The sequence below is a fragment of the Mytilus californianus genome, unplaced genomic scaffold (assembly GCF_021869535.1).
Source record: "Mytilus californianus isolate M0D057914Y unplaced genomic scaffold, xbMytCali1.0.p SCAF_11, whole genome shotgun sequence".
In the NCBI taxonomy this organism is placed as follows: Eukaryota; Metazoa; Mollusca; class Bivalvia; order Mytilida; family Mytilidae; genus Mytilus; species Mytilus californianus.
In genome coordinates this window covers 17,990,620-18,014,226 of record NW_026262593.1, presented here as the reverse complement: position 1 = coordinate 18,014,226, position 23,607 = coordinate 17,990,620, and the positions used below count along the sequence as shown (strand labels likewise).

General features: G+C 34.3%; 1 protein-coding gene across 1 annotated transcript in view; it reads left to right on the top strand.

The window, feature by feature from the left end:
• Positions 1-23,607, top strand: part of LOC127720703 (exocyst complex component 8-like) — a 49,989-nt gene that overhangs the window by 18,482 nt on the left and 7,900 nt on the right. The window contains exons 5-12 of the mRNA XM_052227458.1: positions 120-262; positions 7,458-7,611; positions 8,097-8,220; positions 11,893-12,039; positions 14,887-14,938; positions 20,282-20,426; positions 21,069-21,249; positions 22,253-22,386. Coding sequence (XP_052083418.1) covers positions 120-262; positions 7,458-7,611; positions 8,097-8,220; positions 11,893-12,039; positions 14,887-14,938; positions 20,282-20,426; positions 21,069-21,249; positions 22,253-22,386 — 1,080 coding nt within the window. The remainder of the gene's footprint in view (positions 1-119; positions 263-7,457; positions 7,612-8,096; positions 8,221-11,892; positions 12,040-14,886; positions 14,939-20,281; positions 20,427-21,068; positions 21,250-22,252; positions 22,387-23,607) is intronic.

The window sequence follows — 23,607 nt, the reverse complement described above, 5'->3', positions numbered from 1 at the left end:
GTGTCAACATTCTATTTTCAGGGAAAGGCAAGTTATAGATTTAAAGTACTTTAAATAATAAAATATTCCAGGTAGATAGTGACAAAAAAAGTTTTAACGGATATGATATTTATTGATAGAGTGTAACAGAAGTTCCAGGACGACATTTGATACACAATGGAGATTTAGCCGAGCTGGATGCTGAATCATTCACACAGATACAGAAGGTCCATGCCTTCCTTCTGAATGACAGTCTGATGATAGCTACATGGCTTCCCAATAGGTATATGTTAACATGCTAACCTTCCATGTCATTGGGCCTCTGGTGGCAATCATACCACATCTTCTTATTAGCTCACCTGGCCCAAAGGGCCAAGTGAGCTTTTCTCATCACTTGGCGTCCGTCGTTCGTCATCGTCCATCGTCGTCGTTAACTTTTTACATTTTGAACTTCTTCTAGAGAACCACTGAATGGAATGAAACCAAACATGGCATGAATGTGCCTTATAAGGTGCTGACCAAGTGTTGTTAGTTTGTAGCCGATCCATCATCCAAGATGGCCGCCAGCAGGGGACTTAGTTTAACATAGGACCCTATGGACAATACATACAAATATCTTCTTTTAGAGAACCACTGATTGTTATGAAATTAAACATGACATGAATGTTCCTTATGAGGTGCTGACCAAGTGTTGTTACTTTGAAGCCGATCCATCTTCCAAGATGGTCGCCAGCGGGGGACTTAGTTTAACCTAGGACCCTATGGACAATACATACAAATGTCTTCTTTTAGAGAACCACTGAATGGAATAAAATTAAACATGGCATGAATGTTCCTTATGAGGTGCTGACCAAGTGTTGTTACTTTGAAGCAGACCCATCTTCCTATGATGGCCGCCAGCGGGGGACTTAGTTTAACATAGGACCCTATGGACAATACATACAAATGTCTTCTTTTAGAGAACCAATTAATGGAATGAAATCAAACATGACATGAATGTTCCTTATGAGGTGCTGAACAAGTGTTGCTACTTTCAAGCCGATCCATCATCCAAGATGGCCGCCAGAGAGGGACTTAGTTTATCATAGGACCCTATGGGAAATACATACAAATGTCTTCTTTTAGAAAACCACTGAATGGAATGAAATAAAACATGGCATGTATGTTCCTTATGAGGTGCTGACCAAGTGTTGTAACTTTATAGGGGATCCATCATCCAAGATGGCTGCCAGTGGGTGACTTCTTTTAACATAGGACCCTATGGACAATACATACAAATGTCTTCTTTTAGAGAACCACTGAATGGAATGAAACCAAGCGTGGCATGAATGTTCCTTATGAGGTGCTGACCAAGTGTTGGTACTTTGTAGCCAAGCAATCTTCCAAGATGGCTACCAGAGGGGAACTTAGTTTAACAAAGGACCCTATGTGAAATACATACAAAAGTCTTCTTTTGAAGAACCACTAAATGGAATGAAACCAAACATGGCATAAATGTTCCTTATGAGGAGCTGACCAAGTGTTGCTACTTTGAAGCCGATCCATCATCCAAGATGGCCGCCAGAGAGGGACTTAGTTTATCATAGGACCCTATGGGAAATACATACAAATGTCTTCTTTTAGAGAACCACTGAATGGAATGAAATAAAACATGGCATGTATGTTCTTATGAGGTGCTGACCAAGTGTTGTAACTTTGTAGGCGATCCATCATCCAAGATGGCTGCCAGTGGGTGACTTCTTTTAACATAGGACCCTATGGACAATACATATAAATGTCTTTTTTAGCTCACTTGGCGTCCGTCGTCCATCGTCATCGTCGTTGTTAACTTTTTACATTTTGAACTTCTTCTAGAGAACCACTAAATGGAATGAAACCAAACATGGCATGAATGTTCCTTATGAGGTGCTTACCAAGTGTTGTTACTTTGTAGCCTATCCATCATCCAAGATGGCCGCCAGTGGGTGACTTAGTTTAACATAGGACCCTATGGACAATACATACAAATGTTTTCTTTAAGAGAACCACGTAATGGAATGAAACCAAACATGGCATGAATGTTCCTTATGAGGTGCTGACCAAGTGTTGTTACTTTGAAGCCAATCCATAATCCAAGATGGCCGCCAGCGGAGGACTTAGTTTAACATAGGACCCTATGGGAAATACATACAAATGTCTTCTTTTAGAGAACCACTGAATGGAATGAAACCAAACATGGCATGCATGTTCCTTTTGAGGTGCTGATCAAGTGTTGTTACTTTGAAGCCGATCTATAATCCAAGATGGCCGCCAGCAGGAGACTTAGTTTAACATAGGACCCTATGGACAATACATACACATGTCTTCTTTTAGAGAACCACATACTGAATCATACCTGTCAACCTATGACAATGAAAATGCAGGTGATGACCTGCATAGAAGAATGAAATCTCAGGTCATAACGCGTACAAACTTTTTCGAGCTGTATTTCAGTATTTAGGGGACATTTTTCCTATAATTTATATCAAAGTTTCCAAACATGTCCACATGGTTAAGTAATTTAAAATTGTACATTTTATTATTTCATAGCACTTGGAGGCCATTGATAGATTTGTGTTACATTGCCTTTGTTCCTGTTCATATTCAGTCCATGACATACAATGTGCCAATTTGTGTTTTCTTCGCATACATTTGTGCAGCTTTTAAACAGTTGAATATATCAGAGGTTGATATTAGAGTATAATAAAATAAAGTTAAACAATTAAAGGAGGTATAGATGAAAAAAGTAATTTTCAAAATTTTTATTTTTTAATAAGTAAAAGTATTATTCTGATATGTTTTTGCATTCAATTCATTTTAGATTTAATCTTTTTACAAAAAAAACATAAGTTAAAGGAGTATATTGTGAATTGACAAGGGGAAGTAACTCAAATTGTTTTGAAAACAACTTTGAAATACACAAATTATTTACGACCTAAAGCTAAGGTAATTGGTGTTTATTAACAGTGTGTTTGACACCAAAGCTGTCAAATGAAGCCATACATTGAAATGGGTCACTTGAGCTGAGTTTACACAGCTAGTTGAACTTCTTGTCCAGGAAGAATTACGAATTAGCCGATATTTCAAAGAAATCAGTTTATATCTAATCAGTCTGAAGGCTTAGGAATCCGGGTGAAAACGGGTTATTTTCCGAATTGCCGGGTTACTTGGTCACCCGGCGTGTGTTCCGGGTGACCCTTCAGAATTGTGAAAATTTCAAGTCACACCCGCAGGATCCGGGTCAGTTGACAGGAATGACTGAATGGATTGAAACCAAACATGGCATGAATGTTCCTTATGAGGTGCTGACTAAGTGTTGTTACTTTGAAGCTGATCCTTCATCCACGATGGCCGCCAGTGGGGGGACGTCCTTTAACATAAGACCCTATAGGAAATACATACAAATGCTTCTTCTAGAGGTGCACTGAATGGAATGAAACCAAACATGGCATAAATGTTTCTTATGAGGTGCTGATGAAGTGTTGCTACTTTGTTGCCGATTTACTGATCAAGTTGGCCACCAAGATTTTTTTATTAAATTACAGGACCAATATTAAACCAAATTTGGCCTCACTCATTATAAGGGTATCTGTTATGATTTTAATCTATTTTTACATGATTTCCAAAACCAAAGTAGAATCAGGTGAGTGACACAGGCTCTTGAGAGCCTCTAGTTTTTATATAAATAAAAGATGAGTAATAAATATCTTTGAGACTTCAACCCAATTAAGGAATGACTGTAATATTTTTTCTGTCTATGAAGAAATAACATAAAAAATGTGGTGCACACTGAATAACCTGCATAGCAGGTTATTTTAAAGTGTGCACCACATTTTTTATGTTATTTCGAATAGACAGAAAAAATATTACAGTCATTTCTTATAATTTAATTCTAAATTCCATTTTAAACCGGAGTAAACCATGAAAAAACGTTGATGACGTCACGGTCACATGACAAAATTATGTCTAGAGCTGATAAACAAAACAACGTCAGCCAATCAGAAGACGCGTTACATCCAAAATTATATTATTGACTAGAACACACCCGCGATTTAGAGCTTGGTTGAAAGTATGTAAACTGTTATAGGGTGAATTTTTGTAAAAGATTTTATGTCTGGAGAAATTCAGAAAAGGTATCAAACTGAGTCATAGGCACTTGGAGACAGGACAATTATTTTGAGCTCTCTCCCTTTTTTCCAAAGTCCTTTATTTTTTTTCTCTCTGTTAAATTGCATGATTTTCACGTTTCTGTATAGTATGAACATAGATCTACATATAATATAAATAAAGTGTATTTGCTATTAACTATCAATTCCATCCACGGCGATCACTGCTGTATTATATAGAGAGTCTCTATATATTATAGGATTATAATCATAGTATACATGCAGAATAACGCGAAAATAATTGTCCTGTCCCCGAGTAATTATGAAAATTATGTTTAAAGAGGGGAGTAAAGGGAGGTATCTGCACGAAAGAACGTGAAATAAAATTGCCATTTCTCGATGAGCGAACAATTAAAAAATTCTTGCACGTTGATCTTTTTATCGATTTTAAGAAACTTGGTGAATAACGAACCTTTTTCACGGCTGCACGTGAAATAAAAAGTGGCAAAACACGTTGCTCGAAAAAAAAACTTTACCCCCTCTTTTAAAGTTTAAAATCGGAAGTCTTGGGTATGATTTAAAAGTCGGTCTGATGACGGAAACAATATCCGGACACCTTTTTCTTCGTTTTTCTCCCAAAATAACCCAAACTGAATAGTCATAAGAATGGATGACAAATGCGACTATGCATGGTACCTATAGGACACAGAGGCATGATGATTAATTTATTGGGGAAGGAAGAGAAGCGACACACAAAATGAGGTCTTCTCGTTTAATAGTATAGATACATAACTTGTAGACATACTATGAATATTCCATGAACAATAACGAATCCACAGTATACAATCTTTAACAAAACAAATATCTATAAAATTTGCCAAGCTCTTGCCAAGCAATTACCCTGAGTCTAAAAGAGTTGTGAATAAATTAAACTGAAATCATTAAAGTTCTGCCATCAACACCAAATTCTCTGAATACCAAAAACAAGTTTAAGATATGACATACGACTTGGAACAGGCTCATAAATAGGGTAAATTCAGAAAATTGTGCATGAATTTATTTTTTGCAATCCTTGAACCAATAGACAAATTTGCTAGATTAATTACGGGGTCTTCAGAAAAAGCTGCATACAATTAATGCTTTAGAAATTTAATTTTTGCAAAACCTATCATGCAGCAATTTTCTCAGTAAGAAAAAACATTTCAAACATTAACAGTATGTGTTTCAAGATCTCAACTTTATCACTTTCAATCTCAATCAGCAGACTTAACAAAATGTGCATTGATTCTTTCATTTTAGCTTGCTGGTCTCAAAAAGAATTTCATTTTTGTGACGATTATCAATATTTAATTGTCTTTGTTTCACAATCCCTTATTAAGTATGACCTTTACTCAGAATGTTTACAACATGTTAATAGTTTCGAAAATTTGAATGATGATTTAAAATTTATACAAATCATGAACTGCTCCTAGATTCAGCCATTTTTATGTTTTTTATGCGACGTAAATTATTTACATAAATTTTTAACCGTTTTTATGCGACCTTAATATTGTTTACTTAAATATTAAACCTTGAATCATCATTTTAATTAATTCTGTTTATTTACATTATGCATATTAGTTTTTATGCCCCCGCAGTAGCAGAGGGGGTATTAAGTTTTACCCTTGTCTGTCTGTACGTACGTCCGTCCATCCGTCCGTACGTCCCAAAATTGGTTTCCGTTCTCTAACTTTAGTTAACCTCAACCAAATGTTATGAAACTTATACACAATGCTTATTAACACATAACACAGGTCAAGTTTGAATTTGGGTGGCGTCACTTTTTCCGTTCTAGAGTTATGCCCCTTTACAAATGGAAAAATTGCTTAATTTTTCGTTTCCGTTCTCTAACTTTAGTTTGCCTCTACCAAATGTTATGAAACTTATACACAATGCTTATTACCACAAAACACAGATCAAGTTTGAATTTTGGTGGCGTCACTTTTACCGTTCTAGAGTTATGCCATTTACAGATGGAAAAATTGCTGAATTTTTCGTTTCCATCCATTCTCTAACTTTAGTTCGCCTTAACCAAATGTTTTGAAACTTATATACAATGCTTATTACCACAAAACACAGATCAATTTTGAATTTTGGTGGCGTCACTTTAACCGTTCTAGAGTTATGCCCCTTTACAAATGGAAAAATTGCTTAATTTTTCGTTTCCGTTCTCTAACTTTAGTTTGCCTCAACCAAATGTTATGAAACTTTTACACAATACGTATTACCACAAAACTCAGATCAAGTACAGATTTGGGTAGCATCACTTTCACAGTTCTTGAGTTATGTCCCTTTGTAACGTTATATGCATCATCTGTTTCCAATGGACACATTCCCCATTTATTTATTTTTTTTTTATTTTTTCTAGATATCTTTACGTAAATATTTTCACATATGTATGAAGTTTTAGATAAATGTAAAGTAAATATTTTTTACGAAAATTTTTTATATATTTCTCTTTCGTTTTATTAATCATATTGAAAATACTCTTAAATCATAGTTATTAGTTTTAAATATATAGTATTTCAAAGTATTGTTGGATTTTTTTATTTGTATATATTTTGTGTAATGTATCTCATAAGCCAAATTGATATGGCTGGGTATTGATTGTTCTATGTATGTTTTAATGTTATTGTATAATATGTATGTCAATCGATATGTGACACAATAATAAAATAGATTATTATTTATTATTATTCTTATAGAACAAATCAATCTAAAATATACTCATTTTTTAGTTTAAATAAAGTATGATTAATGGGAGATTAAGAGCCTGTCAATTGGAGAAAATTTAATACAAATCAAGAAATTAACCGTTTAGAAACTTCTAGATTAACAAAAACATCTGTGGAGCTCAAAGACCGAAAGAGCAAAAACAATAAAATCAATATACGAAAAAGGGAATATAAGCCTCATATGTTGGAAGCTATGATTTGCTAGAAATTACAATGTATAAATTATTTTCAGAAGATAAAGTTTTTTTTTTTTTATAGAAATATTTGTTTATTTATTTATTTATTTATTTATTTATTTTTGGTGTTTTAACGCCACTTTTAAGCACCGCTTTTGGGCTATTTCGTGGTGGCCAGTTTTTTATTGGTGGAGGAAGCCGGAATGCCCGAAGAAAACCAACGACCTTCGATAGGAAAACTGACATTCCTAGTCAATCAAGATTGGAGTTGAGTGCACCCGCATGAGCGGGGTTCGAACTCACAACCTCATTGTTGACTGACTAGTGATTACAGTAGTAACTACTTAGACTACTCGGCCACCGAGGCCCCTTTTATAGAAATAACAATGTCTTTTAATTTTCAGGAGAGGTCCAGTTAGATACAGGTTCCAGGGTTTATATGAGTTGGACAGTCTAGCTATAGTTAATGTTAGAGATGCTGGACCTATAAAGAATGCATTTAAAATTTTGATGTTTCCTGATGCTAAAATGTATCAAGCTGATGGAGCTAAAGCAAAGGTTTGTTTAATTTACAATGTTTTAGAACTGTTCTTTCAGTAGATGAATATAGTAATGTATGTGGTGCCATACAGACAAGCTATTCTGACAAAATGTGTTTTCACTGAATGGTGTTTTCTGTTTAAAATAAGAAAAATTAAATAGAGAATCTATAATAAATCAAAACCTTGGGAAAAACAGATAAATCTGTGAGTTGAATTTTTAAGATCTGACATTTTTATATCCAGAATTTTAGCCATGTCAGGATTTTTCTTATGAAATTCATGTGCAGGAATGAATCTAAAACTGCATATAAAAACTATATGAAAAATAACAAGATTTTTTTACAGTATGTTAAGTGTAGTTAAGATGAGAGTATTTAAAGATGCTGAGAAATAAAAGGGTTACAATGCAAAAACTTTTAACATAAGGTTACAAAATATTTAGGAAAAGATGAAAAAATGAAAAGCAATCATCCTAAATCTCAAAATATAATTTTGTTATAGAGGCATTGGTTAGACATACTAGAAGAAACGAAGAAAGCTAAAGCTTCCAGAGATAAACAAAAGAAAGAGGCAGCAATACTGTTAGCTGAACAACAGGCACATACTCCTGAAGAGGAGAGAAAATGTAAGGCTATATATAGTCTATACATGTATACATATTGTACTTTGGTGTCTTACACTAGATTATGACTAGGACATTACATGTTATCATTAAGTGAAAAAATTGTTTGATTGATTGTTGCCAGTTGAAAATGATTTAGAACTAAACATATTATGTAGACCTCTGTCTATTGTTAAAGACTGTAGGTTGCCATCTAAATGTCTTTTGGTTTTAATTAACATTAGGTTGCTGTGTCATTGACTAATACGTATGCTCCACATCTAACTTATTCGTAACTATTTTTAAAAGTTAAACATATTACTATGTAATAGGAAAAAACAAAAAACAAAGGATATGGGTTGAAAAATCAATACATGCACAGCAAAAAAACATACAAAGAGTAAAAGAACAGAGCTTTTATTGCAGTTCTACGTCTCAAAGTCATAGTGAGGCCTTCAACACAGAGCAAAAAAAACTCTCACCTTACTGCAAGTGTTTAAGATGGCCCTTAGCAACCGTCTCTGTTTGAATTACAAATTCTGACAGACTCTTGGATAAAACAAGATAAATAAGAAAGAGCAAATTTTGTTGTCTAAGGTTTCATTATTGTCGAGCCTTCGACTTTTGTCGAAAAAGTGAGACATAGCCATCCTACATTCCGTCTGCGTCAGCGTTGTCGTCGTTAGCGGCGTCCACAAATATTCACTCTGTGGTTAAAGTTTTTGAAATTTTAATAACTTTCTTAAACTATCCTGGATTTCTACCAAACTTGGACAGAAGCTTGTTTATGATCATAAGATAATATTCAAAAGTAAATTTTGTAAAAAAAAAAATTCCATTTTTTCCGTATTTTACTTATAAATGGACTTAGTTTTTCTGCCAGGAAACATTACATTCACTCTGTGGTTAAAGTTTTTGAAATTTTAATAACTTTCTTAAACTATCCTGGATTTCTACCAAACTCGGAAAGAAGTTTGTTTATGATCATAAGATAGTATCCAGAAGTAAATTTTGTAAAAAAAAATATTCCATTTTTAGGCAGTTAAGCTGCCTTATGCGAGCACCCTAGATTTGTGTTCTACCCAATAAATGCTGAAATACGTGCCATTGTTATTATCTAGCAAGCTATTATGTTATTTATAACTAATTGGACATTTTATTAATACTTTTATTTCTGGAATACAAAAAATATGACCAGAAAAACCTTAAATGATCGTCGAACTACCCAAAACTTTTGAAGTTGCACATAGGAAGTAGTGCTCAAGAGAAATCCGTAGGTAGTTTATTATCCCCTGTGCTTTTGGCTACGATGTCAAAGAACAATTGTATGAAATATTTCATCGCCGAAAATCGGTAATTACAAGTCGTTGATATTTCCCAAATGGCAAAATACGCAGGAATATTGTTCATGTACAACAAATCTCTATGATAGAGGAAATAAAGTTATATAAGTGGGCGGTAATTTTTAACTTATCTTGCCAAATAAGGTTGTTGTTATTTTATGAATGAAACGAGGTCATGAAACAGATGCGGAAATCGACGTTGATGGGATGTTTTAAGTAATGTGGACAACTCGTCCCCGAGACAAGTCGGACCGTATCCACTCAACCCGTCTAAGAAGACAAATTTGACCGTTTGTCAGATTTACTTAGGGTTTCATAAAATATTAGACTAACATGTCTAGCGGAGCCATTATTCTTTTATTTGTGCATTGGGGTCTATTTAGGGGTATTTGGAGGGGCCTGAAGAAGGGAGGGGTTTACTATAGAACCTATGGGATTTTATTTTTTTTTTAATTTTCAAATGACTATTTCTCGAAAACAGTAAGTGATAGACACATGCAGTCTTCAGTAATGAGAACAGGACAATGAAAAATATCAACCAAAATATAGGGTGAGTCCCTGGGGGTCATACCAACCCCCTTCAATTCGAAAATGTACGTTTATCATGTAAACCGTCGCGATCCCCACTCCTAAACAATATATATACTTGTATGGGACAATATAAGAAATCAAATGAAAATAATTTGGGGGAGTCCCCGGTGTCGTTCCACCCCCTCCTGATTGAGAACTTGGAAATGGTCGAGATCCCCCACCCTTAAACCATATATATTCATATATGGGACAATAAAACAAATCAAATGAAATATAGGGGGAGTCCCTGGGGACACCCACCCCCTCCTGTTTGAGAACTTGTAAACAGTCAAGATCCCCACCCCTAAAACCATATATTTTCATGTATGGGACAATATAACAAATCAAATGAAATATAGGGAGAGTCCATGGGGTCACCCCACCCCCTCCTGTTTGAGAACTTGTAAACGGTCGAGATCCCCACCCCTAAACCATATACATTCATGTATGGGACAATAAAACAAATTAAATGAAATATAGGGGCAGTCCCTGGGGACACCCACCCCCTCCTGTTTGAGAACTTGTAAACAGTCAAGATCCCCACCCCTAAACCATATATATTCATGTATGGGACAATATAACAAATCAAATGAAATATAGGGGGAGTCTCTGGGGTCACCCCACCCCCTCCTGTTTGAGAACTTGTAAACGGTCGAAATACCCACCCCTAAACCATATTTATTCCTGTTCATCATTTCAAAAAGATTTGAATGACATACAGGGTCAATCTCCTAGGTGTCACATATGCATATCACTTTACTAGACCAAACCAATATGAACTGGACTTTGCCCAATGTCAGGAGACCATGGGAATGGCGAATTATGGGGCTTTGTTTGGGAGACTTCACAACGGCATCCTGTTACAATTATTTCTTGTTTATTATAAAATTGTATTGATGCAAGAAATGAGTCTAGGTTAATTGAATTTACTTTAATTATTTATTAAATTATTTCTGGGCCTATAATAATTTTCATTTATGGCTCATTTAAAAAAAAACCATATAAATCTTTCAATCTTTTTGGGGGTGAAGATGGGGGTCATTTACATTGATATATGAGTTGCTTTTGAAAACCTTGATGAAATATTAATTAATTTGCCTTAATAGTCAATTCATTTAATGAACATAAATGTACAATATACGAATGTTTAATGTTTGTTCTTTCAAATTAAAAAAAAAAATTGAAGCAACACTGCCACAGTTTTCATTATTACGTTTGCCTTGGTTTTTGGTTAACTGCCTACAGCGCTTACAGTGCTTTGATTTCTGTATTTTACTTATAAATGGACTTAGTTTTTCTTCCAGTTAACATTACATTCACTCTGTGGTTAAAGTTTTTAAATTTTAACAACTTTCTTAAACTATCCTGGATTTGTACCAAACTTGGACAGAAGCTTGTTTATGATTAAAAACTAGTATCTAGAAGGAAATTTTGTTAAAATTTTGTTCCATGTTTTTCATATTTTACTTATAAATGGACTTAGTTTTTCTTCCAGTTAACATTACATACAGTCTGCAGTTTAAGTTTTTAAAACATTTATTAGATTCATAAACTATCCTGGATTTTTACCAAACTTGGACAGAAGCTACTTACAATCAAAAGATAGTATAGAGAGGAATATCTTTATTAATTTTTTTCTTCATTTTTGTTGAGCCTGCGATTAACAGCAAAAGTAGGCGAGACACTGGGTTCCGCGGAACCCTTACGAATTTTATACATGTACTAACTATTCTGAATTTTTGTTTTAAATACATAAATTGCTTTATTTCTTCTCTTCTATTAGCATTTCCAATTGAGGACGATAGTGAAACTATGGTTGCCATAGAAACAGATTGTTTAAATGCTGATTGGATACAAGAACTACCAGAAGATCTAGATATGTGTATAGCTCAGAGAGACTTTGAAGGAGCAGTAGATTTAGTTGAGAAAGGTATGGTTTACCATGTATACATATTATTGTCAAGCCTGCAATATTTATGATGTGGAAGCAACACATAGTCCTAAATTGTGGTGTCAGTGTCGTCAATATTTATGTTCAGTGTATGGTTAAAGTTTTTTTTAGACATCAATAATTTTGTCAAACCTTTACAAATGTTTTTGAAATATATAGATTTTGAAATCAACATTCTTGACATAAAATGGCATTTTTTAAAAGATTGGCAAAATGAATAAAATGCTTCGCTGGGCGCAGCTTGATACGACGCAGAGGTCGAACCCTGAACAGTTGGGCCAAGTATGGACACAACATTCATGCTTGATACAGCTCTGAATTTGGATTGTGATTAAATATTTGACACAGCATAGGTTTCTGACACAGAGAGAATGTGGTCTAAGAACTTGAATTTTTTTTAATTTGCCTATTATGGTCCAATGTCCAAAATCAAAATACATGGTTAGATTCAGCATATCAAAGAACCCCATATATTCAATTTTTGTTGAAATCAAAAAAAGTTTAATTTTGGACCCCAACTTGGACCAACTTGAAAACTGGGCCCATAATCAAAAATCTAAACACATGTTTAGATTCAGCATATCAAAAAAACCCAAGAATTCAATTTTTGTTAAAATCAAACTAAGTTTAATTTTGGACCCTTTGGACCTTAATGTAGACCAATTTAAAAAACGGGACCCAAAATTAAAAATCTAATAACACGGTTAGATTTGGCATATCAAAGAACCCCAATAATTCAATTTTTGATGAAATCAACAGCAAAAGTAGGACCCTTTTGACCTCAATATGAACCAATTTGATAGCGGAGCCACCAAATAAAAAATCGAAATACATGATTAGATTCAGCATATCAAAAAACCCCATATATTCAATTTTTGTTGAAATCAAACAAAGTTTAATTTTGGACCCCAATTTAAACCAACTTGAAAACTGGGCCAAAAATCTAAAATCTAAATACATTTTTAGATTCAGCATATCAAAGAACCCCATATATTCAATTTTTGTTGAAATTAAACAAAGTTTAATTTTGGACCCCAACTTGGACAAACTTGAAAACTGGGCCCATAATCAAAAATCTAAACACATGTTTAGATTCAGCATATCAAAGAACCCCAAGAATTCAATTTTTGTTAAAATCAAACTAAGTTTAATTTTGGACCCTTTGGACCTTAATGTAGACCAATTTAAAAAACAGGACCCAAAATTAAAAATCTAAATATACGGTTAGATTTGGCATATTAAAGAACCCCAATAATTCAATTTTTGATGAAATCAAACAAAGTTTAATTTTGGACCCTTTTGACCTCAATATGAACCAATTTGATAGCGGGGTCCACAAATAAAAAATCTAGATACATGGTTAGATTCAGCATATCAAAGAACCCCATATATTCAATTTTTGTTGAAATCAAACAAAGTTTTATTTTGGACCCCAATTTGGACCAACTTGAAAACTGGGCTAAAAATCTAAAATCTAAATACATGTTTAGATTCAGCATATCAAAGAACCCCATATATTCAATTTTTGTTAAAATCAAACAAAGTTTAATTTTGGACCCTTTGGACCTTAATGTAGACCAATTTGAAAACTGGACCTAAATTAAAAATCTAAACACACGGTTAGATTCGGCATAACAAATAAATAAATGTGGTCAAAGATTTTACAAATCTAATGCGCCATACTGTGCAATTAAAGATTGCTTCTTGAAATTTTTCAATATTTGAAATTTGAAAAAAAAATAATATTTGAAGAATAATTCTTTTTAATTTCTGAAATCTGAAATGAGAAAAAATTTACCCCCACAATTTCTTTTTACCCCCCCCCCCCCCCCCCCTTTTTTTCCCCCAAAAAAATCTTTCCCTCAAGATATGGTCATAATCTCAATTCAAATTTCCAATGGAGTTTGCAACCATAATTACCCATTTAAATTTACCATAGTGCTAACTTAATCTATTTTATAATAGAATTTAAAATAAAGTGTCAAATCTTTCATATGGATTTTTTTGTAAAAAAAAAAAGATGCAACATTTGCAGATATTTTTACTGGTCTTCCTTTATAAATATGCATTTCTTTAAACATAATTTAAAAGCAGTGTAAGGGAAGTAACCAAAACGTTGTATTTGGATTACCTCCCTTACACTGTTTTAAATTATCTTAATAGTTCATTAACCATTACTTTATACATAATTCAAAAGCAGTGTAAGGGAGGTAATTTCAATGATGTATTTGATTTATCTCCCTTACACTGCTTTAAATTATGTTTTGTACTAAAGTATTTGTCCATTAACCAGACAACCTTGTTTTTCCCCCTTTTTTGCCCCTAATTCCTAAACAGTTTGAGCCATAACCCCCAAAGCAAATCCTAACCATCCCTTTGTGGTATGGAAACTTGTAGTATAAATTCAGAGAGATCCATACACCGTTCCACGGTTATTGTCTGGAAACTAGAAAATGCTTATTTTTGGCCCCTTATTCCTTAACTGTTGGTACGATAACCCCCAAAATCAATCCCAACCTTCCTTTTAAGGTATTTAACCTTATGGTAAAATTTCAAAGAGATCCATTCACTTAAACTAAAGTTAGAGTGTGAAAACCAATGTGTCTTCGGACGACGACAACGATGATGCCAACGTCATACCAATATACGAACACAAAAATTTTTTGCAGTCGTATAAAAATGAGCCAAGTCATTACTCTTAAAAGATATGTTATCCGCAGTCTAAAATGTAAGACAAAAAACTGATTTAAAGAATCAAAAAATGGCCTTGATATACATTTGCCTTTAAATAGATTTTTAATCTATATATATTTTTTTGTATTTCAGTAAATGAATATTTGAAAGACTGTCCAAAAGTACCAGTAGTTAAGGAATTCAGGTATTTACAGAGATAAAGACATATATATATATAAGAGATAAGGGTAAATGATAATGTGACATCAACCCATCAACACAAATAACCACAACATGCAGAAGTCATTAAATACAGTAAAACCTGTATAAACCGAATCTTGAATAAACGGAAAACCTGTCTAACCAAACATGTTTTAAAGTCCAATCATAACAAATTTTATGTGTTGTGAATCTGATAAAACCATATATCTGTCAATACCGAACAAAATCTTAAGTCCCGAAGAGGGTCGGTTGAGATGGGTTCGACTGTAGCTATAGATAGGTGTACAATGTGACAAGCTCTATATCGCAATGAATTAAAAAGGAAAGGACTTTTTTTTAAGTTGGAATAACTTTACTTTTGTTCAATCCATTTGTTTATATACAATAAAATAGTATTAAACTAAAAAAAATCTAAAAAGTGGTAAATAAATTTATTAGAGACTATCAAAGATCCATCATCAAAACAAAATTTTTCAAGAAAGGAAAACTTTTAAAATATTACAAAAGACAACCACTGATGAGGTTCCTGACTTTAGAAAGGCACATATATATGTGGTATATAAGTTTTTATAATTAAGAAAATAGATTTCATCTCCCCCCTCCCCTTACAATCAATGGACAATAAACAGGTACATTAAAAAACATACAATCAAAATCTGAACAGGAAAATGACTTGATTCAGTATCAATGGGGGTAATAATAAAAAAAAAATCCCTGTAATAATATAAAAAACAATAATACTGTATAAAAGAATTATTGCTGTCACTGAAAGCAAGAATAAGTACGTAACCATACTGAATTAAATCATGCCATCCTAAACTCATTTTACATGAATACAAGTAATGGGCTCATTAAAATGTTCATGACTTACATGTATTTTTTCTCTTAAGATTTTTTGTGAAATTGATCGCTGGGCTTTATTTAGTAAGGAAGTAAAATGCTTGATACCAAACGTGCTGCCGTAAAATATCATAGTTTGCCATTCACATTGCTAATATCTTGAAGAGATTTAATATCTCTTTTGGGGTCATATTTTAATGACCCTAGTTCATGAGCTTATCTGGCTGATCATGTTGTAAACATGTTACCGGTAAATTGTGGAGGACAGGAGCCTGTAAATCTAGTGGTTCATGACACCCCAATGGTTTGGCCATGTAGTGTAACCCATGACTGTCATCCATCATCTGGAGAAAATCTAATTTATATCTTGATAAGAAGTGTAAATTCACTGTCAGACTTGATGTTAGATCAGATTCATAATACTAATAAAAAGGATTCAGAAAAAAATTGAACATGAATCATCCAAAAATCTTTCAACATTGACATATATATATATCAAACCACAAGCTTTAACCCTTACCATGCTGAGCCCGTCATATGACGGGATGACCCAGACCACCGTTATTTGGCTCTAATGGCTCTCCATACTTTTAGAGGTCAACTTTATGATACTTATTTCGAAATGGATGCATGTTCCCTCAACCTGAGGCTATCTATTGTCATGTTTCTCATGTTTAAGTAGCATTTTGAGCTCAAATACGAACTTGGAAAATTGAAATTGGATAAAACTGTTTTTTCTGGAGGGGTGGGCTTCCCTTCTGTGTCTTACACAGGAAGTTCAGAGGCCTAAAACTTTCAAAAATAGTGTAAACCCGCAGACATATATCTACTGATCATAATTATTTTTGAAATACGCAGAGGAAACGACTACTTCCGGTTTCAGGTCCAGTTGAAGTCCAAAATCGGAAAAAATCGTGAAATTCCGTATTTTTTGTCCAAATGACCTTCTTTAGACTGGTGTTCCCAGATCAGTTTCACTCCAACCTAAGAACTGTTGGGGTTAATGTGTTTACTGGGGTCCACTGTACATGCAGACTACAGATGGATACCTATATCAGCATCCCTCGGTCTTTGGGGTCAAGTAATAGGACGAAAAATCGTCAAAAATGACGCTTTTTGCACCTGATGACCAACTTTGGGGCAAATTCCCGCCCACCCACCCCCACCTCCTCACCCCAACCACCCCGCCCCGTGATCCCCTACCTTAGATTTAAAGAAATCAATATGCTTCAGCAGCAGGGTAAAGCTCATTTGCATATAATTTGCATATTTTTGCAAATAAACGAAAATTAGACTTTTTCTGAAAACAATTCAGCATGGTAAGTGTTAAGGCCATTGGTGGTAGAAATCGATTTTTTTCCAGTTTTAGCCTCAATTTGTATGTTTTTTCATCTCATTTTAGGTCGGAATGGGTTATCAAGGCCTCCAGATACACGGATTTGCTCAAAAACACTTTTAAGTTGATTTGAATTTTTGTTGTTTATTAACCCTTACCATGCTGAGCCCGTCATATGACGGGATGACCCAGACCACCGTTATTTGGCTCTAATGGCTCTCCATACTTTTAGAGGTCAACTTTATGATACTTATTTCGAAATGGATGCATGTTCCCTCAACCTGAGGCTATCTATTGTCATGTTTCTCATGTTTAAGTAGCATTTTGAGCTCAAATACGAACTTGGAAAATTGAAATTGGATAAAACTGTTTTTTCTGGAGGGGTGGGCTTCCCTTCTGTGTCTTACACAGGAAGTTCAGAGGCCTAAAACTTTCAAAAATAGTGTAAACCCGCAGACATATATCTACTGATCATAATTATTTTTGAAATACGCAGAGGAAACGACTACTTCCGGTTTCAGGTCCAGTTGAAGTCCAAAATCGGAAAAAATCGTGAAATTCCGTATTTTTTGTCCAAATGACCTTCTTTAGACTGGTGTTCCCAGATCAGTTTCACTCCAACCTAAGAACTGTTGGGGTTAATGTGTTAACTGGGGTCCACTGTACATGCAGACTACAGATGGATACCTATATCAGCATCCCTCGGTCTTTGGGGTCAAGTAATAGGACGAAAAATCGTCAAAAATGACGCTTTTTGCACCTGATGACCAACTTTGGGGCAAATTCCCGCCCACCCACCCCCACCTCCTCACCCCAACCACCCCGCCCTGTGATCCCCTACCTTAGATTTAAAGAAATCAATATGCTTCAGCAGCAGGGTAAAGCTCATTTGCATATAATTTGCATATTTTTGCAAATAAACGAAAATTAGACTTTTTCTGAAAACAATTCAGCATGGTAAGTGTTAAGGCCATTGGTGGTAGAAATCGATTTTTTTCCAGTTTTAGCCTCAATTTGTATGTTTTTTCATCTCATTTTAGGTCGGAATGGGTTATCAAGGCCTCCAGATACACGGATTTGCTCAAAAACACTTTTAAGTTGATTTGAATTTTTGTTGTTTATTAACCCTTACCATGCTGAGCCCGTCATATGACGGGATGACCCAGACCACCGTTATTTGGCTCTAATGGCTCTCCATACTTTTAGAGGTCAACTTTATGATACTTATTTCGAAATGGATGCATGTTCCCTCAACCTGAGGCTATCTATTGTCATGTTTCTCATGTTTAAGTAGCATTTTGAGCTCAAATACGAACTTGGAAAATTGAAATTGGATAAAACTGTTTTTTCTGGAGGGGTGGGCTTCCCTTCTGTGTCTTACACAGGAAGTTCAGAGGCCTAAAACTTTCAAAAATAGTGTAAACCCGCAGACATATATCTACTGATCATAATTATTTTTGAAATACGCAGAGGAAACGACTACTTCCGGTTTCAGGTCCAGTTGAAGTCCAAAATCGGAAAAAATCGTGAAATTCCGTATTTTTTGTCCAAATGACCTTCTTTAGACCGGTGTTCCCAGATCAGTTTCACTCCAACCTAAGAACTGTTGGGGTTAATGTGTTTACTGGGGTCCACTGTACATGCAGACTACAGATGGATACCTATATCAGCATCCCTCGGTCTTTGGGGTCAAGTAATAGGACGAAAAATCGTCAAAAATGACGCTTTTTGCACCTGATGAAAAAACTTTGGGGCAAATTCCCGCCCACCCACCCCCACCTCCTCACCCCAACCACCCCGCCCTGTGATCCCCTACCTTAGATTTAAAGAAATCAATATGCTTCAGCAGCAGGGTAAAGCTCATTTGCATATAATTTGCATATTTTTGCAAATAAACGAAAATTAGACTTTTTCTGAAAACAATTCAGCATGGTAAGTGTTAAGGCCATTGGTGGTAGAAATCGATTTTTTTCCAGTTTTAGCCTCAATTTGTATGTTTTTTCATCTCATTTTAGGTCGGAATGGGTTATCAAGGCCTCCAGATACACGGATTTGCTCAAAAACACTTTTAAGTTGATTTGAATTTTTGTTGTTTATTAACCCTTACCATGCTGAGCCCGTCATATGACGGGATGACCCAGACCACCGTTATTTGGCTCTAATGGCTCTCCATACTTTTAGAGGTCAACTTTATGATACTTATTTCGAAATGGATGCATGTTCCCTCAACCTGAGGCTATCTATTGTCATGTTTCTCATGTTTAAGTAGCATTTTGAGCTCAAATACGAACTTGGAAAATTGAAATTGGATAAAACTGTTTTTTCTGGAGGGGTGGGCTTCCCTTCTGTGTCTTACACAGGAAGTTCAGAGGCCTAAAACTTTCAAAAATAGTGTAAACCCGCAGACATATATCTACTGATCATAATTATTTTTGAAATACGCAGAGGAAACGACTACTTCCGGTTTCAGGTCCAGTTGAAGTCCAAAATCGGAAAAAATCGTGAAATACCGTATTTTTTGTCCAAATGACCTTCTTTAGACTGGTGTTCCCAGATCAGTTTCACTCCAACCTAAGAACTGTTGGGGTTAATGTGTTTACTGGGGTCCACTGTACATGCAGACTACAGATGGATACCTATATCAGCATCCCTCGGTCTTTGGGGTCAAGTAATAGGACGAAAAATCGTCAAAAATGACGCTTTTTGCACCTGATGACCAACTTTGGGGCAAATTCCCGCCCACCCACCCCCACCTCCTCACCCCAACCACCCCGCCCTGTGATCCCCTACCTTAGATTTAAAGAAATCAATATGCTTCAGCAGCAGGGTAAAGCTCATTTGCATATAATTTGCATATTTTTGCAAATAAACGAAAATTAGACTTTTTCTGAAAACAATTCAGCATGGTAAGTGTTAAGTGCGGCTATCTTTTTGGAGAAGTTGTTTGGTTGGTGTGGTCTGTTGTACTGTCCCAATATTATGGTGTATTCCTGTCATCTTTTTTACTTACCTAAATATTAATATTGAATATGATAAAGATTACATGACTTTTTCTATGTATAAACCATAGTACTTATATTGCATTGATATGAAATCAGCTCTCTTCAAAGACAGCATGCGTGTAGTATTAATGTTTCATCTCAATTTCAGATCCAGAATAGACAACAGAATCAAACAATTGACAGAGGGTCTTATGGGGGAATTACAGGTATCCCCAGAGAGGTCACTGAGGGGTGGACCTAGAGCTGCCAGGAGAGCTGTAACACAGTTGATCAGATTGGGAAAGTCAGCTCAGGTTTGTCAATACATATATGTCATTTGTGTATGTATACAATAAATATCCATAATGAATCTAAAATTCTTTATTTGTGACACATTAAAAACAGTTCATAATGAATGTCACTAAAGAGTTATAAAAATAGGAAGATGTGGTATGATTGCCAATGAGACAACTCTCCACCAGAAACCAAATGACATAGAAGTTTTCAACTATGGGTCACTGTATGGCCTTCAACAATGAGCAAAACCCATGTAACATTGTAGAAGAAGTGTGTTTTCACAGATCAGCATCAAGGGAAAGAAAGGTATAATAAAGAATGGTCAATGTTAAATTTTGAAGAAATCGACCAAATTTTAAATCACTGACAGTTTGCATAGAGACTGAAAATAGAGATAAAGAAAGAGAGTTTGATATATACGTCAGTGAGACAGCCTACCTACAACACAAAAGATATGAGACATCTTGAGGTCAACATACTTTCTCTTGAAAAAATGAGAGTCTATAAACACCAAAGTCTTACAATACAATAAAACATTATTATATAACTAAAAGCAATGAATATGAATATAAAAGAATGGCTTAAATAAATACTAAAGACAAACAATTATGATTTCTGAAAAAGAATAAAAGTGATTAAAGTAAATTTCTGTTTTCCAGGCATGTGATTTATTCCTGAAGAACCGTAGTGCTATCATCAAGTACAACATTCGTCAGTTAAAGTTTGAAGGAGCTACGACCCTGTACATCAGGAGATTATGTGACGTGTTCTTCCCATGTTTGTCAGAGACAGGAAAGGAGTTTACAAAGGCATTCCAAGATCATTATGGTTGTATGTCTGGTAAGGAACGGAAAATGTATGTTATTTATAAAACATATAAATCAGTATTCACCTCAAAAATTTATTATAGCACCATGGTCATATGGTGTTTTTACTTTAAGTAGTTGCAATAATACTTTTTGTTATATAATTGAAGTAAAATGCCTAAAGTTTTTGCAGAAGGGTGTATAGCTAACCTCTTTAGCATTCGAATGGAGAATGAAATATTCTTTACTTGATTGATATGGATGTGAACAAATGATATCTAGAATAAAACTTGAAATTTGTGGGAAAATTGTCAGAAATATAGCTGTATGGGTAATGTTAACATGTTGTGTTAAAAATATCTGTTCAGTTGTACCATAGGGATGGGGGGGGGGATTGAGAGGAGAAAATGGAGCATACATGTACATAATTAATCCAGTGCTGTGGATTCATTATTATAAGTTGGATACCAATGTTCCTGGATTTCATGGGTAAAAGTGAACCACTTAAATTTGCAATGAATTACAAATTTTGATAGGCTTATATGCAGACTTTGGCAAAACCAGGAAACCAAATATCCAAGAAAAACTGATACCCACAAAAATATAAAAATCCACAGTAATAATATAACCAGAAGCCTTCTTTCAAATTATTTGAATGTATTCAGGTATTAACAAACAAAATTTGAACTTCAGTTGGATCAAAAAATATCTTAAACAATAATATCAGGACAGATTGATTTTATAAACCATGTCAGAGTTATATAATATTGAGACTTTGAAATCACTGAAACAATTTGAAGAATTTTAAGAGATGAAATAAGAAGGTCTCATTTTAAAAATTCACTGAGTACATTTATGAAATGTGATATGTTGGTGATTGGACATTTGATGTATTGTATTTCTACCTACCCACCAATCCTCTTCCTCCCCATGTAGCATTTCTAGAGTCGGTCAATTAGGATTGTCAAATGTGTCCAATACACTATTTATGCAGACATATTTCAAATCAATCAAAGTTAAGTCTTATATACTTGTAGCATTTGTGGTGTGGGCCAAGGAAGAGTTAGAAATGTGTGTCAATACATTCAACAGACATGTGTTTGGCGGCAAGTCAACATTAACAGTTATATCAGAATGTGTACAGACAGCCAGACAACATTGTGATGAACAGGTACCTATCATTATTCAGTATCAGTATTGTTTTAAATAAATCAAGATAATCATGACATACTGTAAATTCAAAAATTATAGCAAGGTTTTTATTAACGCAAATAATGTGACTGGGTGAATATCGCATTAATAAGAACTCACATTCTTATATCTGATACATATATATATATATATATATCTGTATGCAGTTTTTCCTGGTATCTGATAATAATTAAAAAATCTCACATTTTTGTCCATTATTCAAAAATCACAAGAATAAATGCATGCAAAAATTTCTTAATTAACAGCATGCAAAACAACACTTAAATTATTATTGGCACTTGATTTTGATTGACGACCCATTGACGTCTCTACAGATCTTTTTGGTGTTATTGGGCTGATGAGATACTAGTTTCAGTCTCATTAACATATAATCCACATTTCCATTTATCAATTTCAGTCCATGTATATAAATTTGAGAAAATTTAATCAAAGTGGTCTTTCATTTGTTTGGGTTTTTATACAGACCTTCAGTCATCAATAAGCACATACTTTAAATATTTTGGTGGAAAATTGGTAAACGTATTTGATAATGTTTTGTTGTCAGTTGATCCCAATACTGTGGATTCTATATTATTTGTGGGATATCAATTTTCATGGGACAGGTGAACCACAAATTTAAATGTTCAAAGCATTACAAATTTTCTATAATCTTGTATCAACCTTTTTCAAAACCACAAAATAAAATATCCGCAAAAATTGGTAATTAAGAAATTAAATGAATCCACAGTACATTGTCATTTTAAAACCAACTTTCTTTGGAATCTCTCTGTAAACTTTATACATAAATTGTAGTGTGAAGATTCTTGACATATAACATGGTTGTAAGTAAACAGACCTTGGGGAACTCTGGTAAATTACAGGTGACAAGGGAGATAACTTGAATAAAATGATTTCATGCTTCTGCTCTAGTAATAATCAATATAATTTCATCCTAGTCAGATGTGGAGGATTCTCAATACCCAGCACATATAATGCAAATAGGAGTATGAATAAGTTAGAGTTGCCAAACAATTTAAAAAATAGACATTTTATCTTTTTTCTTTATTAAATAGTTTTTATGGAAACTTTAAACAATTACCAAAAATAATGGAAATGACTACTTATTATAGATGGATATTTGTTCCGCCTAACAGAAGTTTCCAACAGAAGTTCCCAGTGAAATATTATTATAAACAATGCC